Here is a 20430-nt window from a genome sequence, read left to right as displayed (position 1 = left end):
CCTGCCTGCCTTCCTTCCTTCCTTCCTTCCTTCCTTCCTTCCTTCCTTCCTTCCTTCCACCTGATGTAAGGCTATAATTAAATCAGTTGATTTTGTATCTGGTTTGGAACTTTATAACATAAGCTCTTATTTCATGATGCTGTCTCACCTTGAACAGTTTTTAATATTTGGTGGTAGAGAAATCTTCAGACCTGAGAAATTCTTTATGGCAGTTTCCTAATTCCTGATCATTTCCACAAAACTGTAGTGCCTGATGTCCAAGTTTCACGGACCATACGTATTTTCTGAAGTTCCCCAGGCAGACTTTATAATGTCTAGAGGGGGAAACATATTCTAAATTGCTAGGGATTTATTCCCAAAATTTGTATTTACATGATGTTTCCTAATCTATAGGCCTTCAAATATTTTAGACTAGACCAGGTGTAAACAAATAGTATCTGTGAGCAATAGTGTTCTCATAGATACCTCTCTTGGCTTTCCCTTCCCTGAAATTTTTTTAAAAATAATCTTTAAGGAAAAGCAAGCATAATGCAAGACAAACTGTAAGATCTAGGATGACCTCAGACATTTTCAGAAAATAAAAATAATGGGTAATTACAGTTCCAAACTGCCAACAAAAAGAGAAAAAGATAATTGTGGCTGGTAAAGTGGATTGGGGCCAGAGGGTGGGGTGGATAGTCTGAAGGAAGGGAACAAACTTACAGCTTTCTTTCATGTTTGGCTGTGCTCCATAACAAGCCCATGAGAGCACCTATGGCACCATCTCAATATCTGAATGTGCTCACTGGCCTGAAAAATTGCTCAATAGCTCAAGCCTCAAATAAATAGGGACCTGGAAAATAATCTGTGATATAAAATATGAAGCAACTCCCAATAGTCCTACTTTATTCTTTAAACAAATCCTGGAATTCAATCAACTGTGCAGTCTTTAATTCCTCTCTTCCAGGAAACAGACCTACTGGTTTAGCTGCAGGAAGGGAAACAGTAAGTCTACTGCTCAGAGCCTAAATATTTTCACTCCTTTATTTAGTATATAACTGTGAAATGCATTCACAGGAGCAGACTTTTGGTGATTATTAGATTAGAATTGTACTAGGCTGCTGGTTGCTGACATTGCAGGGCGTTTCAGTTCAACACAAACCCAAGTTCGCTTTGGATTACCTGAAAGCTGTTTAGTAGCTTCTGGATATCTGGTAACTTGAAAAGTTTGTGCAAAGTGATTACTAACCTTTGATAAGCTTCTCATATACATCCCTTGCCTCCTGGATTCCGTTTTCGCAATGCTAAAGAACTACAGTGTACTAGCATACAGTGATGGAAGTTACACATAGTAATTGTTATGTACAGCTGGCTTCTCATGCATTGGTGAATTTCATATGCATCTACTTGCAATCATATGTTTGTATGAGTAGCACTTACATGTTACTGATTCTGTATGCCTCCTGTTATCTATTGCTATTTTGACCTGAAAAAAAGAATACTTTATTTCTGTTAGTTTTCCATGCCATGCTACTTTGCTCTAGATGCTTATCCATTGCTAACTATGCTTTGTCATTTTCCTTTTCTTCTCACTATGGTCTGCAACTTTGAGTCTGGAATTTTTGCCTACTTTTACCATTATCAGTCCTTGAAAGGGACCTACTGGATAAATATAAGCCATATAATAGTTGGACTGAAAGTTGGATACTTTGTCCATTTGTGTACCTGTATACCTTAAGATGAGCATGACAGTGGACCTTCTCCTTGATCCAGTAAACTAGGATTTCTCTTGTACAAAACATACCTATTACTACAATATTTTACAGCTTTTCCATGCAACTTAAAAAAATGTAGCTGGGTTGAGCCAGTGACCCTGTTTCACGCCTAAAAAGACTTTTTGTCTGTAACTTAAACATGCAGGGCTCTGCCTTGTAATAGGGAAATCAGTAATCAAGAAAAGGGCATATGCAGAATGTATTTCTCGTGCTGTATAGCAGCTAGACATGCATACGTATGGATCTGGGGAAGAACTTTCAGGGGTTAGGGTATTCTGATATCTTATTTTGGAAATTGAATAAATGTGTGTCTATTGCTTGTGGTTCTACTGACTTCTGTATTTATTCTGTGATCTGGAAAGTAAACTAGGGAAATTGGGATGACATGTACACCTAGAACCTGTCAATTATTTAATGGTTAAATAAATGAAATTGATATGCATAAATAACACCAAGGAAGTATATTTTTAAAAAATCCCAGGAAAAGGCTTTTCCTGTGGCAGTTACAATGCAGTAAATTGTGTGGGTGCAGAACTACTGTCGGTTGAAGTATGTGTTGTGGGGGGGGAATCTTACATTGAGAAGACTTGAAATCTCATCGAACAGGAGCAGTGAGATGGGAAATGCTGTCTTCTAGGTAACAAAATTTTCAGGTTTTTTTTCTTGATGTCAAAATGCAGGTTTAACGAAGTACAGTAGATTGGTATATAATAAAATCCTGGATCTTTTGGTGTAATGACTGTGATCTCTCTTTCTCTCTGTCTCTCTCTCTCTCTCTCTCTTTCTCTTTCTAGATAGAGAGATAGAGAGATATGTATTTGTGTCTCTCTCTGTATGTGTGAGTGTGTATATGCACACTTGCATGCAGACGCACACATAGACACACACATATGTATATATATTATTTCTGTGTATGTTGACTTGGAGTTGGCTAACCTTAAAAAATCAATTTGCCTTGTCAATGCTTCCTGGAGTAGAATTCCACTTTTTGGTCCTTATCCCAGGTAAGACAATATTTGCAATTGTGCTTTGTATAAAATAACAGATATTAGAATGAACAGATATTGCTAAGGCATTTTTAGGTACCTTTGAGTATAAACTGGTTGTTATGGAGACTGGTAAAAATAAATGCTGATATTTTGCCCTGGGTTCATTCCTTCTAGCCTGCTGAAGAAAATTGAACGTGAAACATGGAGAGAAAGTGGTGTTTCATTAATTGCCACTGTAACCCGTCTTATGGAGAGGCTGCTGGACTACAGGTGAGCAATGGGTGCATGCTTTACAGCAAAAAATGTTACGTTGTCTGCATTTTTCTGAAATGAATCATTTTGGAAAGAATATAAACACACACATAACAGTCATCAAGTTGTCAGGAATTCTGATATGAACACCAGTTCTTTGTACATTATGAAATGTATTCATATAGGTCATCCTATATATAAGATGCAAAAGATGAACTTAAGTTTGAATAGTTCCCCACACCATAGACTCCTTATCTGTTGAAAGCTTGCATGTCACAAACAAGACTTCTAGCAGAATCGGAATGACATGCAATCTTTCTGTGTTCAGGAAGTTCCTCCCTTCCCCCAAATTTTGAGGTGCTATAGTCACAAAAGATTTACGGAATTTAATTTTTCATAATATATAATCAGTTCTAATCAGAACTCTCATAGTAAATTCTGTAGATGAGATCTGGTTGCATTTCAGTCAAAGCTAGCCCTACTTTTAGGAGTAAACCTACACCTCAACTACATGATTTGGAGTGTCATGAAAGGACAGAAAATTCGTAATTTAATTCATCATTATCATATTTTATGATAATAATAAGTTAGGAGGGGAAGTGTGCCTATGCACTTTTCTGCCCATGATGACAACATAAGTTGACTGGCATTGGGTACAGTGCACATGGACTTGAAATTGGCAGGGAGTTGGGATGAGGTGATACTTGCTTTTCTGCCTTAAACGATAAAATGTTTTCCGTCCGTCCCTGATAGTGCTTGCTATACTATGTCAAGAATGAATTTAGTATCAGATGGTTCCTTTATCACATAAAGAAAACATTCAGTGTTGTCTTCATTTTCTCTGTATGAGGTTCTACAATTGACAGAACTATAAACAGAGGGTGAATCATCTTAGACTCTACCTGTCTGATGCTCTCCAGTTGCATTGGACTATGCTTTCTAAAAGGACTAGCTGGACAGGCCATCGAAGCACTTATATAAAGGACACCATGTAGGGGAAGACTGCTTTCACTTTGGGGCATAGCAAAGGATTCTGATCACCTGAGTTCCAGCCCCTTCCCTGCATCTGTATAAGATAAAAATTAAAAGTTGCTGTACTATTTTATGTTTAGAACGTAATTAAATTATTAAAATTCTATATCCAAAGATGTGCTCGAAGCACATCCAAGGAATTAGGAGTGCCTGACAGATTTAATAGTCAATTTTCTTCTTGTAAACAGTAGCCCTCTCTGACATATCACAACCACATTTTGAAAGTCATCTCTACTACCAAAACAGTATTTTGTGTAGAACATGTTTTGATGAAGAAATATTAGTGTTAATATGCATAATCCTAATATAATGTTATTTGAATCCTGGTTTATATCGTCATATAGTGGCCAAATCTATGATGAGAGAAATTTGTATAGGCAATTTTTACCAAGGACATTAAAAATATTATTTTAGTGTGAGATTATTTGATTGTCATTATGTTAAAGTCTTTTTAATATGTTAATTACTTTGTGGCCAAATGGAAACAATTTTCTAATTTTAGATTATGATGAGTACTTTCCTTGTACATGTTGCTTTATATAAAATAGGATTAAAGGTTTTGCTTTGAGGGACATACAATCTACAAATGGACACAAGAAAATAGCAGAGGAAAGGAAGAGAATGAAAGCTGGAATATATGAGGAAAGAATGCTTGATTATTGCAGCTACATATTCCTTTAGTTGACTTTAACTTAATTCATTTTTTAAACTCATTTTGCATTCTATCTTACAGTCTGAACATGTTCTTGAATATGTAGTGTATATGAATCTCTTAATAAAAATTATCTTGATGAATCATTTAATATGATCTGCATAATTAATTTTTCTGTATAATATTTCATTCAAATGTTTTCCCCATGCCCAGGGACTGCATGAAAATGGGAGAAGTGGATGGCAAAAAGATTGGCTGTACTGTCAGCTTGTTGGTGTGTATCTCTTTGATTCTTGCTGTTTCATTTTAAAAATCTCAAAGCTTAGTTGAGAAGCATATTCTTAAATAGCTTACTTTCCAGAGGGATTAGAAGTGCAAATTCTACTGTATGAGTGATGTACACCAATGAATTCAAAGCCTATTTTAAAAGTATAAAATATTCATGTTACATTTGAACATATATTGATAGTCACCTAGTCAATGTCTTTGGAAGCATGCAGGGAAAAAAAAGTGCAAATCCAGGAATAAAGGGATATATTAGAACTTATTACTTTCTATTAGACTTTACTAGAGGACAGAAAAGAGAACAGAGATGGTTCTAGTAGCCAGCCTAAAGTGTTTCAGAGAACTTCATGGCCCTGCTGGAATCCAAACCTGCTCTCTGCAATTCAACCCTAGTCCTTTTCTTTTTTTAATCCATTCAGTCATGTCTGATTCTCGGAGACTGCCTGCAGTTTTCTTGGCAAGATTTTTCAGAAGTGGCTTGCCATTGCCTCCTTCCTAGGGCTGAGAAAAAGTGACTGGCCCAAGGTCACCCAGCTGGCTTTGTGCCTAAGGCGGGACTAGAACTCACGGTCTCCTGGTTTCTAGCCTGGTGCCTTAACCACTACACCAAACTGGCTTTCAATCCTAGTCCTATTTTAGTACTCACTGCTATATCATGCTCTCCCTTAAATAAATCAATTATACTTTATCTACTCTTATAAGAGACTCTTCTTACTAGGTTCAATTTAGTTAGGTAATTTAATTTAATTTAATTTAATTTAATTTAATTTAATTTAATTTAATTTAATTTAATTAATGTACTGTATTTAATTCCATATAGGTTATTTTTAAGTCACTGCTGTGGCTGAAGCTGATAATGTTTGATGAAATGTTTGTGGTCCGGATGAACATTTTGTTGTTTTTTGTGTACATCTGCCACTAAATGTAAAAGTTCACAGGATAGTCTACTACAATAAAAAAATACACAAAAACAATCCTAAGAATAAATAATATCCACTTCAAGTAGTTAAAGTATCATGATTTAGTAAACCTGCCAAACATAACAATGGTGAGAGAATCATAGTTTTCAAGTTATTCAATGGAATTATTGATGATCATATTAGTATCATAATGAAAGGTATCGGGCCAGGGTGTATGGCATTTAGGTTTTTTGTTTGTCAAATCTGCCAACTTTAGATTCATATGGAAACTAAAAATATTTTTAAATGTATAAATGTGTAATATGATACACATTTACATGGAATAAGCCCAACTGAAATCCTTATTTTTGACTAGATATGAGAAAGATGTTTCTAATAATGTGACAAATGTCATCAAAACATATAAAAATGCACTTTGTTCTACCAATGTCCCTGTTCAATGCTAAGAAATGTTTGTCCGTTGGAGGCCCATAAATGCTGTGGTGAACCATGTGAGTTTTCAGATTCAGAGTCCACAATGCTATTTCAGAATCATTTGCATTAATCTGTGGTGGTCCCTCTCAGTTTCCGAAGTATTTATTCTAATATCTAGATATATGAAAGGAAAAGCCTTTTTCATAAAGAAAAGCAAGAAGGGACTAGAAACATCCAAATTGTACCATTTATTTGAAGAGCCAAACAGGCTGTTAACAGCAAGAGCTTGTCAGAGTAAGAAGTCTGAAGCCTTGGTGACATTTTAATTGCAGGCATTTCTTCATCTAAGGCATGGGCTCCAACTGCTCTTTTCTTCCATTACCCTTTTCAATATGGACTTAGCATTTGGTAAATACTTTACTTTCAATATCGGATATCTTTGATTAGCTTTTCCTGATGTATATGAACGTAGGCATGACTTACAATCCTTCCTCTCCCCTTGGAAGACAATTCCAGTATTTCAGTTCATGAAATTAAAAGGTAACAATGCTAATTTTAGTTTGCAGTAGTTGACTCCTACAGCTCTATTTCACTCAGACTTCGTAATGTAGTCTTTTCTAGCTGTCAACAAGAGTATTTTTGATGTGTTGCAGTGATGCTTGTGGCTCACAGGGACCCTGAGTGAAAGTGGATTTTCTGTAAATACTACAAGTTGAAGTGATGGGAAAGACCGAGTTACGTTTTTGGAATGATCACAGGGGCAAATAGCATTTTAGCGCACAATTCTATTTGATTTAAAAACTTATGGCCAACATTTATGATCATTTTCTGCATTTTCTTCTTTGTGCAGTTTAGTTCAAAATGACAAAGTTTTGCTTCAAGAGACTTTTTTAAATGTAATTTTTGCACACTTTCATGTCTAAAAATAACATTATTATTTAAAATAGCTATTTGTAATAGAGCTAGTTGTAAGTAGCAGTTTGTTTAGAAATATATATTTTTTATGATGTCTCATTCATATATGAATAGATCCATCATCACCACACAAGGTATACCTATCTCTGAGTTCCACAAACATTTTTTTGTTAGGCATACATTTACATAGAGCTTTCTTATGTCACGCTCATTTAACATATGTTTCATTATCAGAATAAATAATCAACATAAGTTCCAAGAAAAAAAGAACTATATAGGTTGATTAGTGCAAGAGCATCTATGTCTAAAGCTTGAACATTAGCTCTGGTCCAGTATTGTAATAAAATAGTCACAAAGCTGGACAAAGCATTCAGCCCCATGCATGAATCATGAATATCACATATGGCAGATTTTTTGGAACAAAAATATTGTTTCTGTTTTTTAAAAGGTAGATATGGGAACGGGAGGCCTCTGGCAGTCTATCTTTGACCCTTTGCTTAAATAACCATTTTGCTCCTGAATTTTTGTGGCATGATTTTGGGAGAGAGGCTTTTTTTTTTTTTTTTGCTTCCTTAGACCAATCTGCTCCCATTTCTACACTTTAAAAATCCTGAAAAATAAGGAAGAAAAACAAGCAAAGAACAGTTCCACTCCTGATAATATCACTAGTGTGTCTCTATTTTGTGGGAGTATGATGTAATGCCTGAGCTTAGGAAAGTAGCTTATTTATGGTCAATGATTATTCAAGGATTTAAATAAAAATTCTGATTTTTTAAAACATCTATACACATTATGAGTATAATATGTTATGTGCATATAGTCAGCCATACAACATACTCCTTTCCTTTTTATTTTTTTAAAAATAAAATAATTGCTTAAGATTTGAGAGAGTATTCCACAGAGTCACTTTTTCTGGTTTCCGCTCCACCACTTAAGGCAAAATCTTCACCTCAGACAGAGAGCACCAGAGTCAACTTGAGTGGTTCGTAGAATATAGTTTTATGATCTGTTGTAATGGTATTTCACAATTTGCTTCTGTTCCAGAATTTTTACAAAACAGAGCTGAACAAGGAAGAGATGTATATTAGATACATACATAAACTATATGATCTGCACCTAAAAGCACAAAACTTTACAGGTAAATATTTCTTCAAATAATCTGGAAAAATTATTTTTGGACATATTCTTAATGTATATTAACTAGATCATCTCTGTTATTAGAAAAGTGGGATGATAATTTAGTATTCTATTATTAATGTCAGGAAGTGGGAGAAGGACATTTTATTCTTTTTTTTAAAGAATTTATTAAATTTCAGAAAAAGATAAAAGATACAGAAAAAGAAAAAAAACTACCAAAAAAGAACTAAAAAAGTGTGAAAACACAAGAGAATTTTTTTAAATAGATTACAAAAAGAAGTGACTTCTGACTTTAAACACCAAGGATATTCAGCAATTTTCCACACTCAATCCCTTACTCTATATTAAACCAAAATCATATTATTTCTACAAGTCAAGCCCTTAGCACATTATAAAAATTACTAAATGTCATTGCACCCTCCCCTTACATTAAAAGAAAAGAAAAAGTATAAATCACCTAATCAAATAACAATTACTTAATTATTTCCTTTCTACTACTCTTCTATACATCCTGTCTACTATAATAAAGATCAAAAATAAAAAAGCATGTAATTTGCTGCCATTATAATTAATAATGCAAGAAACGTGATTTTTTTTAAAAAAAACTTAATCATAATCCCAATCATTAATGATAAGTAAAATCATCCAAAGCCAAAAGACCATCCAGATAAATATTTTTAGTCCCTTAACCCACTTCAAAATAGACCAAAACATTTACATATCCCCATAATAAACACAGAGCTATTTTCTTAAAGAAATCAAACAGCCCTACTGCTCCCCTCACAAACACAGACTTCTCTTCAAAAAACCTCCCATACTGTACATAATAACCCCTTCTTTTCCATAACATTCCATCAGAAAGTCAAATTCACTTATGTCTTGCAGCTCAATTTCTCCATTTAAGTTCTTCAATTTGGTATTGTCAATTTCAACCAGCATTTCAACAGAAGCCCCAGTCTCACTCTTAGAAGAAACATTTCCATCCCTGTTAGATTCTTCAGTTTCATCCACAACATCCACAACCAGATGGCACATTTTAGACCATATTTCCACAATGCTTTAAATGTCTTGCATAATAACTTGGCAGGTATCGAAAAAATCTGCTTAATAACTGCTTTAATATCTCAATGAAAGTCAGAGAAAGCCTGGTTAAGATCCTCTATGTCTGAGGCAGTAAGTTATGGTGCCCCCTAGATACTTAGCTGGCAGAAGTGAAAGGTAATGGAAAATTTCCAAACTGAGTTAAGATAACAGACCATTCCCCAGAAAAAGTAGCGGCAGGAAAGTAAAAGTTAGAATGGCAGATTCAGCGTGTAGGAAAATACTAAAATCTTCAAAATTGGCACAAAAATAATAACAGGGAGATGATAATATACTCTCAACCCTCCTTAGTATTAAATGGAAAGCAAAATCCAAAGCTTAACAAGAATTTTAAAAAAAATTAGCCACAAAAGTAATGTCGAGCACCAAGAGAGATCGTTTCTCCTTAATGTAGAAAGCCTCTCTTAGGGAAATACTTAAAAAAAATAAATTGGGTGCTTTAGAAATGGGGTGGCTGGACTTAATGTCCCTTTTAAGGCTGCAGCACGGCTTGGAAATGGTGATGTCCCAGCCTCCCGGTGAAGTCGCACAGGCACAGCTGTTCAGTCCGCCATCTTCAGATGACAAAATAACTTGGTTGGGTGTGGATGCTGTGCACCATTACGATAGGGTAGAGGGCATACGTTTTGAGCTCCACTCTAGACAACAAAACTGTTTTATGCCAGATGTGTATATCAGCATATTAAGGTGAAGACAGAAGTCCTTCTGTGTTTCATGTAACATTTTTATTTTCTAAGAAAATTTTATTTTGACAAGGCAGATTGGACAAAATCAGTGAGGATAATAATTGTCCATTGTTCGGTTTCAGATTCTGGACTGAAAGCAAACTATGATTTGTGACTACCATAGTTTGTCCTTTTCAGAATAATAACAAAATATAAAGAAGGGAGGAAATATTTTCTCTCTGAAAGGATAGATTTCAGGATGAAGATCTTTCTTGTCTCAAAGAAAAAGTCAGTTAAAAATAATCAAACATAATTAGGAATGAGATTCTTACAAACCTGTTAGAAGTTGAGAATACTGTTCTGTAAACCAACTGTAATACCTCCAAACCCAAGTATCTCCAGCATAATGTAAACTCTTTGAACAAGTGAAGTATTTGCCTTATTGGATATCTTTTATGAATAGAAGTGGCAAGGTTAAAATCCCTAAATACTAGTAGATTTTGCCATGCTTTAGCTGATTTGGGCCTTTTAATGTCAACTTCAAATCTTTCCTCAAACTTCTGACAGTGGGTATAGCTTCAAATGATAGTTCCATTGTTTGGGAATTTTCTCTGTCATTGGAGGGTCTTTGCATAGAACTGAAATTAATCATATTTAAGCTGTCCCGGTGTTTTATACGTTTGACCTAGAATGTGCTGATGGACTCCCTTTTGAGACTTGAACTTAATCGGAATAATAGTTGATAGTAATTTAAGAAATTGGGAAGGGAGGTGTCTAATTTTTTTCACTCCTTTTAGACTTCTGTTGACTTTAGGGAGATGCAATCAGATTTATATAGCCACCAGTTATCTTATTGTAATTGCAGTTTCTCCCTTTTTCCAAATACAAGGGATGTGTGTTATGTGTGTATGTGTGTTCCATGTTGTATTTTACATTTTAAAAAAGGAAAGCCTATTTTTTATTCTAACATTATTCTGAGTATGTCAATCTGTGTAAAAGATGGCTATGGAGTTTCTCTTAAGAAACCTTACTGCAAATAAATATGTGAATATGAATGTTGCATTCAACTATCTCAGAAAAAAATAATTTATTGTGAGAAAAAAGAGTCTAGCCTCCATCTGCATTTTGCATGTTCTTCTCTCTCCCTGATATGCATTTTGCATGTTCTTCTCTCTCCCTGATATCCCTTTTGAGTAGTAGGTCAGAAATGTTTGTATCTACTTTCGATTGACCACTTTTGTTGCATTATTAAAACTCTGCAAAGTATGGCTAAGCTTAACTATAGTTTGTCTGAAACTGTTTTGCTTCTATAATCGTGTTAAGATTAATAATAGTGTTTCTATGTAGTACTAAATTACAGTTAAATAAAATCAGAAGCAAAAGCATCTGGTCTCCTGCAGGAAAGAGGGAAAGGAGGAGGAACATGAATAGGCAAAGCTCGACTCATTCCCATTAATTCATCCTGACATCTGAATGCAGTTGCGGCCTTAACACTAAGGAGCAAATTAATTAGTGACATATTAATTATTTCTAGAATACATACGTCTCTGTTACTGGGTATACCCTAACTTTGTCTCATGTTTATTTGTAAATCATGACAGAGGCTGCCTATACCCTATTGCTATATGATGAACTGTTGGAATGGTCAGACAGACCATTGCGGGAATTCCTGAGCTATCCAATGCAGACCGAATGGCAGCGCAAAGAATGTCTTCATCTCACTATCATCCAGAATTTTGACAGGGGAAAAGTAAGAGTTCGGGCTGCTATTTTTTTGTCCTTTACTGCTATTCCTTCTTTTAAACAGTTGATTATTAATAATGCTTGCCATCTACTCTTTCGGGCTGCTTTATACAGCATATTTGATATGTAAATTAAATTGCACATGCTCATACAAAGTCTGAAGCTGACTATGGAGAATTTCAGCCTGTACCCAGCACACATATTTTGTTTAATAAATATCTTTCAAATAGGTTCAAATAATTGAAATTGCAATAATGCTTTCTAAAACAAGAGGGGTTCATCTTTTATCCAACCTTTGTACCTACTGTGCCCTGTTGTGTTGATTTATGAGCTGTATGATATATTTTTAAATTCTATAATGTGCTTAAAATGACAGGGTCTACATTGATAAAAACTGATTATATTTCAGATTTCACTATCTTAGCTAAAACGGTTGTGCACTCCAATTGTCATGATAAAATATGAATGAGGTTTTGATTATGTATTTAATATATTTTGATTGGCTGTTTAATTTCTGCTGTGTGCTAAAACTCTGTTGAATTGGGATAGAAAGAGCCACACAACTGTCTCTACGAGGGGTTTGGGCTTTTTGTTCCTGATGAACAGAACCCATGGCACTTGACAAATTACTTCCAAAACTAAACAGTCTTATAGAAGCAATTCATGGTATGATTGTTGTTTGAAAAACCCTGTGGGTATTCCTACCCATTTTGTGTCTAAAAGCCTCTTCTTGGGATCTAATTTTGTTTTATTAAAATTTATGCAGATACTGTACTTCCTAGTCTATCTCTTTCAGTGTGAAGAATAAGAAAGTGGTGATATATCTTTGACTTTGCTCTCACTCCCTCCCTGTCCCCCTTCAAGACACAAGTAGAGAAGTAGAGACTTTATCACAAATATCTGGATCAATGAATACCAGCCTTTACATACACTTCCATGCATAGGCATCTGGTAGAAGCCACAATGACATCAAAATGATGACATCATTTTGCAAATAAGTGAGTTATATACTTGCAGCACATGACTCAAGTATATATTTGCACAATGATGTCATGATTATACAATGTTACCTGTCCCTTGTCCCTGCCCATTTCCTCTGGTCACTCTGGCTTCTGTGTACTACAGTTCCCAGTCCTTGGATCATTGTGCAGTTTTATGTAAATGCCTCCATAACAGCCACACTGATGCACAGAGAGTGGGATGGATCTTGAGGAACTTTGTACTATAGAACTTTAACGGTGGTATGCCCTTTAAGAAAATAGTGTTAAAGTAAGTTTTACATAAAATTTTATTTTGAGTAAAAGTAAATAAATAAATAATTTTTTGAGAAGCCTATATGTAGAGGAAAATTGAATTTCTCTGCATCCTTGCAATGAATTGGATCTCATGAACAATAATGGTCATATGGACCTGGCCTATATTCCCAAGCCTGAACGTGTGTATTTTAATTGGCCTAATGTAGGGAGAATTGTTGATACAGCATGTTGCAAGCATTAATCAAGCAAAGTGTATTAAAATTTTGGCCCAGTGGAGGGGAAAGCCAATATTTTAGCTCTGCTTCAAGGAGCAAAGTGATTTAAACCAGCATCATCTTCTGACTCTCTTCTATGCATACATTTATCAAATAATTTGATTAAGACTGTGTGCATAGTTCTGCCAGTGGTATTCAGTAGTACATGAATGGGACAATCCATGTATCTGGCAAGTCAGTTGTTTTAAGCACCTATGAGTGCAATTTAAAGTATTGCCAATTTTCATAAGCAGCTGTTCTCTTCCTGTTGTATAATGTTAGTGATTGTTAAGGTTAGGTTGTATTGCTAACAGGAGACACTTGAAAATCTGTTTTGAACAGCTAAAAACCTTCAGATTCTTCTAACAAAAAATCCTGTTTCTTATTTGTCTACAGTGCTGGGAAAATGGCATTATCTTATGCAGGAAGATTGCTGAGCAATATGAAAGCTATTATGACTACAGAAATCTCAGCAAGATGCGGGTAATGAAATTGGATGCTTTTTGATACAAATATTATTTGCACAGTACTGTCTTTCACAATTGGATTACCATTTTTACCCACAGCCCTGAATTTCAAGTGATTCCTCGAAGGAAATGTAGATTAAAAACAACAATAACTGTAATAGAGACAAAAATATTGTGTGATGCCCAGTGTGCCTACCTTATTAATTTGGGTTGTCAGTTCTAGCTGAAACAGATCCTTGATAATTAAACAGAGATACAGGATTTATTTATCTTCTATGGGTAAAACTAAGAGTGTAAATGTAGTGGTGACTTTTGTTTTAAGGCATAGTATCTATAAGTATGTATTGTATGAGATTCAGCTATTGGGCAGTTTTAAAAATATAATAAATAAACTGGGCCTGTGCAAGTCAATCTAGAGTTATATTGGTATAGGCTTTCACAGCTGGTATCTGTTGGGCAGTGTTGGGCTACAGGATTTAGTGACTGTGGTCTAGACAACAGATTTCCTGATGTTTCTCCAGCAACTGTGGCTGGCATTTTCAGAGGCAAGGTGGTCTGCTACACAGGCACCAGGCAACTGAGGAGGAACTGACTGGGCTCCTGTCTTTATAGACAAGTGACCTGATGGCCAGTCACTTTATAACCAGCCTGTAAAGGCAGAAGCCCAGTTAGTCCCTCCTCAGTTGCTATGGTCTGTGTAGCAGACCACCTTGCCTCTGAAGATGCCAGCCGCAGTTGCTGGAGAAAGGAAATCTGTTGTCTAGACCACAGTCACTGAACCAATCAGAGTTACTTCGATTAAAAATTTGTACTGTAGAGGCAATGTGATTCTCTCATAGAAACAAAGAGGCAACATGATTTCCTTTGATGAAGTACTGTGGGTTCTTCAAAGTTGCTCACTATGTTCTACCTGTCACTTGCCAAAACCAGAAGAGAGTTCTGTGCAGGCATTGGGCCTGTGCACAAGTCAAAGTCATGTCAAAGAAGGCAGACCAATTTGTTTTCTGGCACAGCTTCCTAAAGATTGACGCAAACTACAGTATGTTGGAGGAGGTGTGTGCTGTGTCTTCCGCAGTGCTCACCAAAATATTTCAGTGAATGGTCTGGATGAGGTGAATGGCACATCCTCTGCCGTACTTGCTAAACGTTTCTGCGTAAGCAGCCTGGAGGAGGTGACTAGCATGTGCTCTGCAGCACTTGCCAAAGCTTGCAGTGAAGGCACTATTTTACCTCCTCCTTTGGCAAGCATACCAGAGGACGCAACACTCATTGCTTCTAGACAACTCACCAAAGCTTTTGGCAGACAGTCTGGAGCAGGTCAGCAGCATCTCCTCTGCTTTTCCAGCAGCTTTGCAAAGCAGAACAAAGTGAAGCAACATGATCATTACACTTTGCTATTATGCCACAGTGCTTTGTGAAACAGCTTTGAAGGAATCCTTCATTTGAATCTTTGAATCTGCCCAGCAGTATAATATACCTTGCGTGTATCATTGAAAAATAATACAAATCAAGATAAAAGGATAAAGGAGGCACCAAATGAGTGCTGTTTCTTTTGACATATCCAAAACTTTCTCTAGTACATTTATTATATAACCATCAGATTTAAATCATTTTTTGAGATCACAGTTGTATTATATTTCTTGTTTTTACTGTCTTGATCAGTAACACAAAATGTCCTGCTTTTTCATTTATTTATTCATTTAAATCCACATAGGTGATGGAAGCTTCTTTATATGATAAAATTATGGATCAGCAACGTTTGGAGCCTGAGTTTTTCAGAGTTGGATTTTATGGGAAGAAGTTTCCATTTTTCTTACGAGTGAGTATGGAGGGGGCGTTTTAATACAAAGGTTATCATGCATGACAATGTAAGGCCAATACTGCTAGAACATAGCATCCCTTTACAGGTAAAAACTAGGTTATCAGTCAAACTCACCAAAACAGTGCAAAGCTTTTAAAATGTTAATCCTGAGATTCCTCATTATAGGATTATTTTAAATAAATGTTCATTTTGTTATGGTAATCTGTGTTGTGTGAGATTCACGCCTGATTCTCTAAAGGGATGATTAATCCAGAGCCATGATGTCAACCACACAGATTTTGAATATGGGGGCAATTGTAAACATTTAGTTCTTTTTCATCTAAGCTGGTACTCTTCAGTTTTTAATTCTTTCAGTAAGAACCTGATTAAGCAAAAATTGGGATATGTGTCTAACAAAAATGACGTATGACTGGTTCTGGATATGCATACAACAAACAAAGACAAAACTGTACTTGATAGAAACAAAATTCAAATATCTGCAAGTACTGTAAAATATTTTTATTTTTGGAATTAATACTGATGCATTTTTAGTTTCTTCCAATCTTTCTCAAGAGTACCTTCCTCTTACAGTTCCTCCAAAATAGAGATGTGGGGATTTTTTTTACCATACATTTCTAATAGCTAGGGATAGAAAGCAACTGAAAATAACAGACACAATTCTCTTCTTGAAGGAGTTAAAAAAGAGGGACATTGCTAAAGAAGCTTAGAACAAGAGGAAAATATCCACATTTGTTCTCAGAAAGACCTTCCTTTTCTTTCTTACTACCCAGAACAAAGAATTTGTTTGCCGAGGACATGATTATGAGCGTCTGGAGGCGTTTCAACAGCGGATGTTAAATGAGTTCCCACACGCCATTGCTATGCAACATGCCAATCAACCAGATGAAACCATCTTTCAGGCAGAGGCACAGTGTATCCCTATTGTTGTTTTAAAGACACACACATGAATGTCTAGTAGGTTAACATTAACAGGATTAAAATGAATGCAGTGTTTTAAAATGCACATTTAAAGTCCACAGTGCAAATCTGGATTTACTTGAAAACTAATAACGGAAAAAGAAAGTTAAATATACTGATAGCAGGCTCAAATGCTGTGTCATGATGTTATAAAGAAAATGAAAATATAGGAATAATGAAAGAGTATCAGCATGGTCTCTCTGGAAAAGGCTCTAATGCAGAGAAAGGTGGAAGGAAGGAGAATAGGATGACCAGCAGCAAGGTGGATGGACTCAGTCACAGTGGCAACGGGTGCATTGTTGCAAGACCTGAAAGACTAGGCCAGGGACAGTTTATCTTGGAGAATATCTATGTGGTCACTAGGAGGTGAAAATTACTTGATGGCACATAATCAGTCAATCAATCATCAATCAGCATGGTCATGCTAACAGGAAAATGGACTAAAAGAAAAAAGGGGAAAATAATAACAACAAATTATTTACTTGAGTTACAGGTTGCCTTTTGATTAAAATGAAAATTCAAGGTGACTTAGACTTAAAGATAAAAAAATGCTATATATATATATATATATAAAAAAAAAAAACTAATATCATTGAACTTTAAATGCCTGGCTAATGGCTAAATATTGTCCTCACAGATATTCTAAAGGCAGAAAGAATACAGGTTGCAGAGAACTCTAAAATGAGGGAGTGACACAGGACAATGCCTTTTCCCTCTTGACTGGCAGGTTCTTAGCTTCTGGTCACGTGCCTAATGGTAGCGGTAGTTCTTTCATAGCAGGAATCAAGGTGTCCTATCATGTTACATAGAAAACAGTGGGACTCAAATATTAGACAAATCCATATTTTCGTTTTCCAAATATTTTGTTGTGGCAAATTCCAAATCAGAAAAGAAGTATTGCTTGCTTATCACTTAAACACTAAGAACTTACTTGCTTTCTCTCATCTTGCAAATGCATACTCTATTTCTGTTTGCTTCTGGTAGCTTAGCCCTTAACGTTTTATACATAGATCTGCAAATCTATGCTGTGACACCAATTCCAGAAAGCCAGGATGTACTGCAAAGAGAAGGCATTCCAGATAACATCAAAAGTTTTTATAAAGTCAATCATATTTGGCGATTCCGGTATGACAGGCCATTTCACAAAGGGACCAAAGACAAAGACAATGAATTCAAGGTATACTATTGTCCCACTCCTCATCAATAATTATTTGATTCATTTCATTTTGTTCCCAGAAGAATTCATAGGAATGAAAAGTAATATGACTAGATGATTCACTGGGGTTTAGTATACGTTTAATTTTTATTTTTATTTTCCTGTTCGTGCAGAAAAATGAAGATTGGTTTTCTATACTCCATATAGAGGGAATCAATATATGCCACCTTCACATGGCATAGATTAGAAACAGTTTGGGTGTGAGATTGGGATGTTGTGGATCCAAACCGTTCCTGATAATGCCATATGCCCTATCTAAAGAAGCTTATATAGGAACAAGAGGTAGTGGTAAGGAACTGATAGTACTGATTGAGAAAGAAGAGGAACCTACAGTATGTACCCAGAAGAGATGAAAGGCTTGTAGTTAAACTGGACTACTACAACGCACTCTACATGGGGCTGCCCTTGGAGAGCATTCAGAAGCTTCAGCTGATACAAAATGCAGCTGCCTGGGTTGTAAATAGTGTAAATAGTGTCAGCTACTTGGCACACGTAACACCTCTTGTTTGGAGGTGTGTTTCCAGGTGCAATTCAAGGTGCTGGTTGTCACCTTTAAAGCCCTTCATGGCTTGGGACTGGATTACCTTAGGGACTGTCTTTTCCCAGTTAGTTCTGCCTGTCCAGTCCCATCCAGCAGGATGGGCATGCTCCAGGTCCCGTCAGCCAAGGAATTTTGGCTGGCAGGGACCAGGAAGTGTGCCTTTTCTGCTGTAGCACCTGCCCTCTGGAACATCTTCCAGATATTAGGATGGCCCCGACCCTGTTGGCTTTCCAGAAGGCCTTGAAAACCTGGCTTTGTGCCCTGGCCTGGTGCCCCGAGTGTGGGAAGGGCCCCGTTGCATGGTTATGTTAACACTATGGCTTTTAGATCGCTTGGCTTTATTTATTATTTTTAATTTTTGTTACTGTCTTTATGGTTTTATATCATGAGTGTTTTTATTGTTGTTAGCCACCCAGAGTCACTAGTTTGAGATGGGCAGCAATATAAATTGAATAAATAAATAAACAAACAAGCTACCACAGACACCAGAGACCAAACACACAGAGTTGTCTCAAACTGACCAGCAACAGGGTCATCTGGAGACTTGAGACTTGAATGTGTATTTTCTCAAACTTAAGACAAGCAAATAAACATTGTCATGTTTAGAAGAAAATGGCTCACGAGTTTTCTGAGGCCAAGCGTTTCCATCACTCCCTGCATCTTTACTATGCTAAGCACTTCCAGTCCCTTCAATCTTCCTTAAAAGAATGAGTACCCAATCATCTTTGCCATTCTTTGAATTCTGTTATTTTTGGTCTACTTTTTTTAACTTATCGAGATTATTTTAAATTTTATTTCTGTCTTCTGAATTTTATATTTCAGCGTGTGGCATCCCTTGGAAAACTTTGAATGGGCTTGGAGGTTAAGCAGAGTTAGGCCTGTTTAGGGCTTGGATGGGAGTTCATCAGGCAATACTTAACTGTATGTTACACTGAGCTATTTAAAAAAAAATCCCAGAAAAAAGCAGTGCCAAACCACTTTTGAATTGCTGCCAAAAAAACTGCTATCCCACCCAACTTTGTATCATCCACTAACATTCCCTCCACCTCTTTATCCATTCAAAATTAAATACATAAACTGTTCTAGATACGCGACTTAGGACTCTACTTTATGGCATCCCACTTGATGCCTCACTCCAGAAATCTAATATATAACTAGCATTTTATTTTTTGTCTCAGAGTTTATGGGTAGAGAGAACAACACTGATCTTGGTGCAGAGTTTGCCAGGAATTTCCCGATGGTTTGAAGTGGAGAAACGTGAAATTGTGAGTACAAAGCTGGGAAAAATAGTTCACTCTCCATTATTTTGATAGAATATTGGATGCCAACTATAATATTTTGGAAGCTGCTTTAAATTGCTTATGTTAGAATAGTAAATAACAAGAAAGGTTAACTTTGATGTTGAACTTACTGGATAGAAATCAGAAAAGGAAAGAAATAAATTTGTTTATGGAAGTATTAGTACTTCAAAACCTGTGTAAAAATGAACTAATAATTAGTTTTACACTTGAATATGAAGAGTTATGTCTAAGAAAGTTTGAAATAAATTTAAATATGGGACAGTATATGGTACAATATGATACTCCTTTATTATGGTCTTTGACCAGCATAATATGTAATGGAATATTCAGTATGTTGCTATAATATCTGAATATCAAAATATTCTCATGCTAGTTCCAGTGCTAAAGTTGTCCAGTTACTTTTCTCAGAATCCTCCTTAACCATAGAATAAGTTTATCATCCTTACACAGTTTTCTGATCTTTGGAATTCTTATTTAAGGTATTTATTTCATAACAATCACTAGTTACAAGTGCTGATGAATTGGCACTGGAGTTGTAATTATGGTATTAGGACTGACATTATATTTCTTAGTTGGTTTGACTCATTGAATGCTTATGAGTAGCTATTGAAACAAATAATGAGAATAAAGAACATAAAATATATTCATAACATCTGGGGGGTTCTAAGTAATTAAAAGTCAGACTTATTTTTATAAATGTTGGTTACAGTTAAATGTTCAACATTACACACCTCTATACTTCAACATGGCCATATGG

At 35.8% G+C, this 20430-nt stretch overlaps 1 protein-coding gene across 1 annotated transcript in view; it reads left to right on the top strand.

The window, feature by feature from the left end:
* DOCK4 (dedicator of cytokinesis 4) overlaps positions 1-20430 on the top strand; it is a 231448-nt gene that overhangs the window by 188119 nt on the left and 22899 nt on the right. The window contains exons 33-41 of the mRNA XM_063309433.1: positions 2918-3013; positions 4893-4953; positions 8258-8351; positions 11718-11866; positions 13766-13852; positions 15551-15655; positions 16429-16570; positions 17626-17792; positions 19551-19637. Coding sequence (XP_063165503.1) covers positions 2918-3013; positions 4893-4953; positions 8258-8351; positions 11718-11866; positions 13766-13852; positions 15551-15655; positions 16429-16570; positions 17626-17792; positions 19551-19637 — 988 coding nt within the window. The remainder of the gene's footprint in view (positions 1-2917; positions 3014-4892; positions 4954-8257; positions 8352-11717; positions 11867-13765; positions 13853-15550; positions 15656-16428; positions 16571-17625; positions 17793-19550; positions 19638-20430) is intronic.

This window comes from Candoia aspera, chromosome 7 (genome assembly GCF_035149785.1).
Source record: "Candoia aspera isolate rCanAsp1 chromosome 7, rCanAsp1.hap2, whole genome shotgun sequence".
Classification (NCBI taxonomy): Eukaryota; Metazoa; Chordata; class Lepidosauria; order Squamata; family Boidae; genus Candoia; species Candoia aspera.
This window is presented reverse-complemented; position numbering and strand designations above follow the sequence as displayed.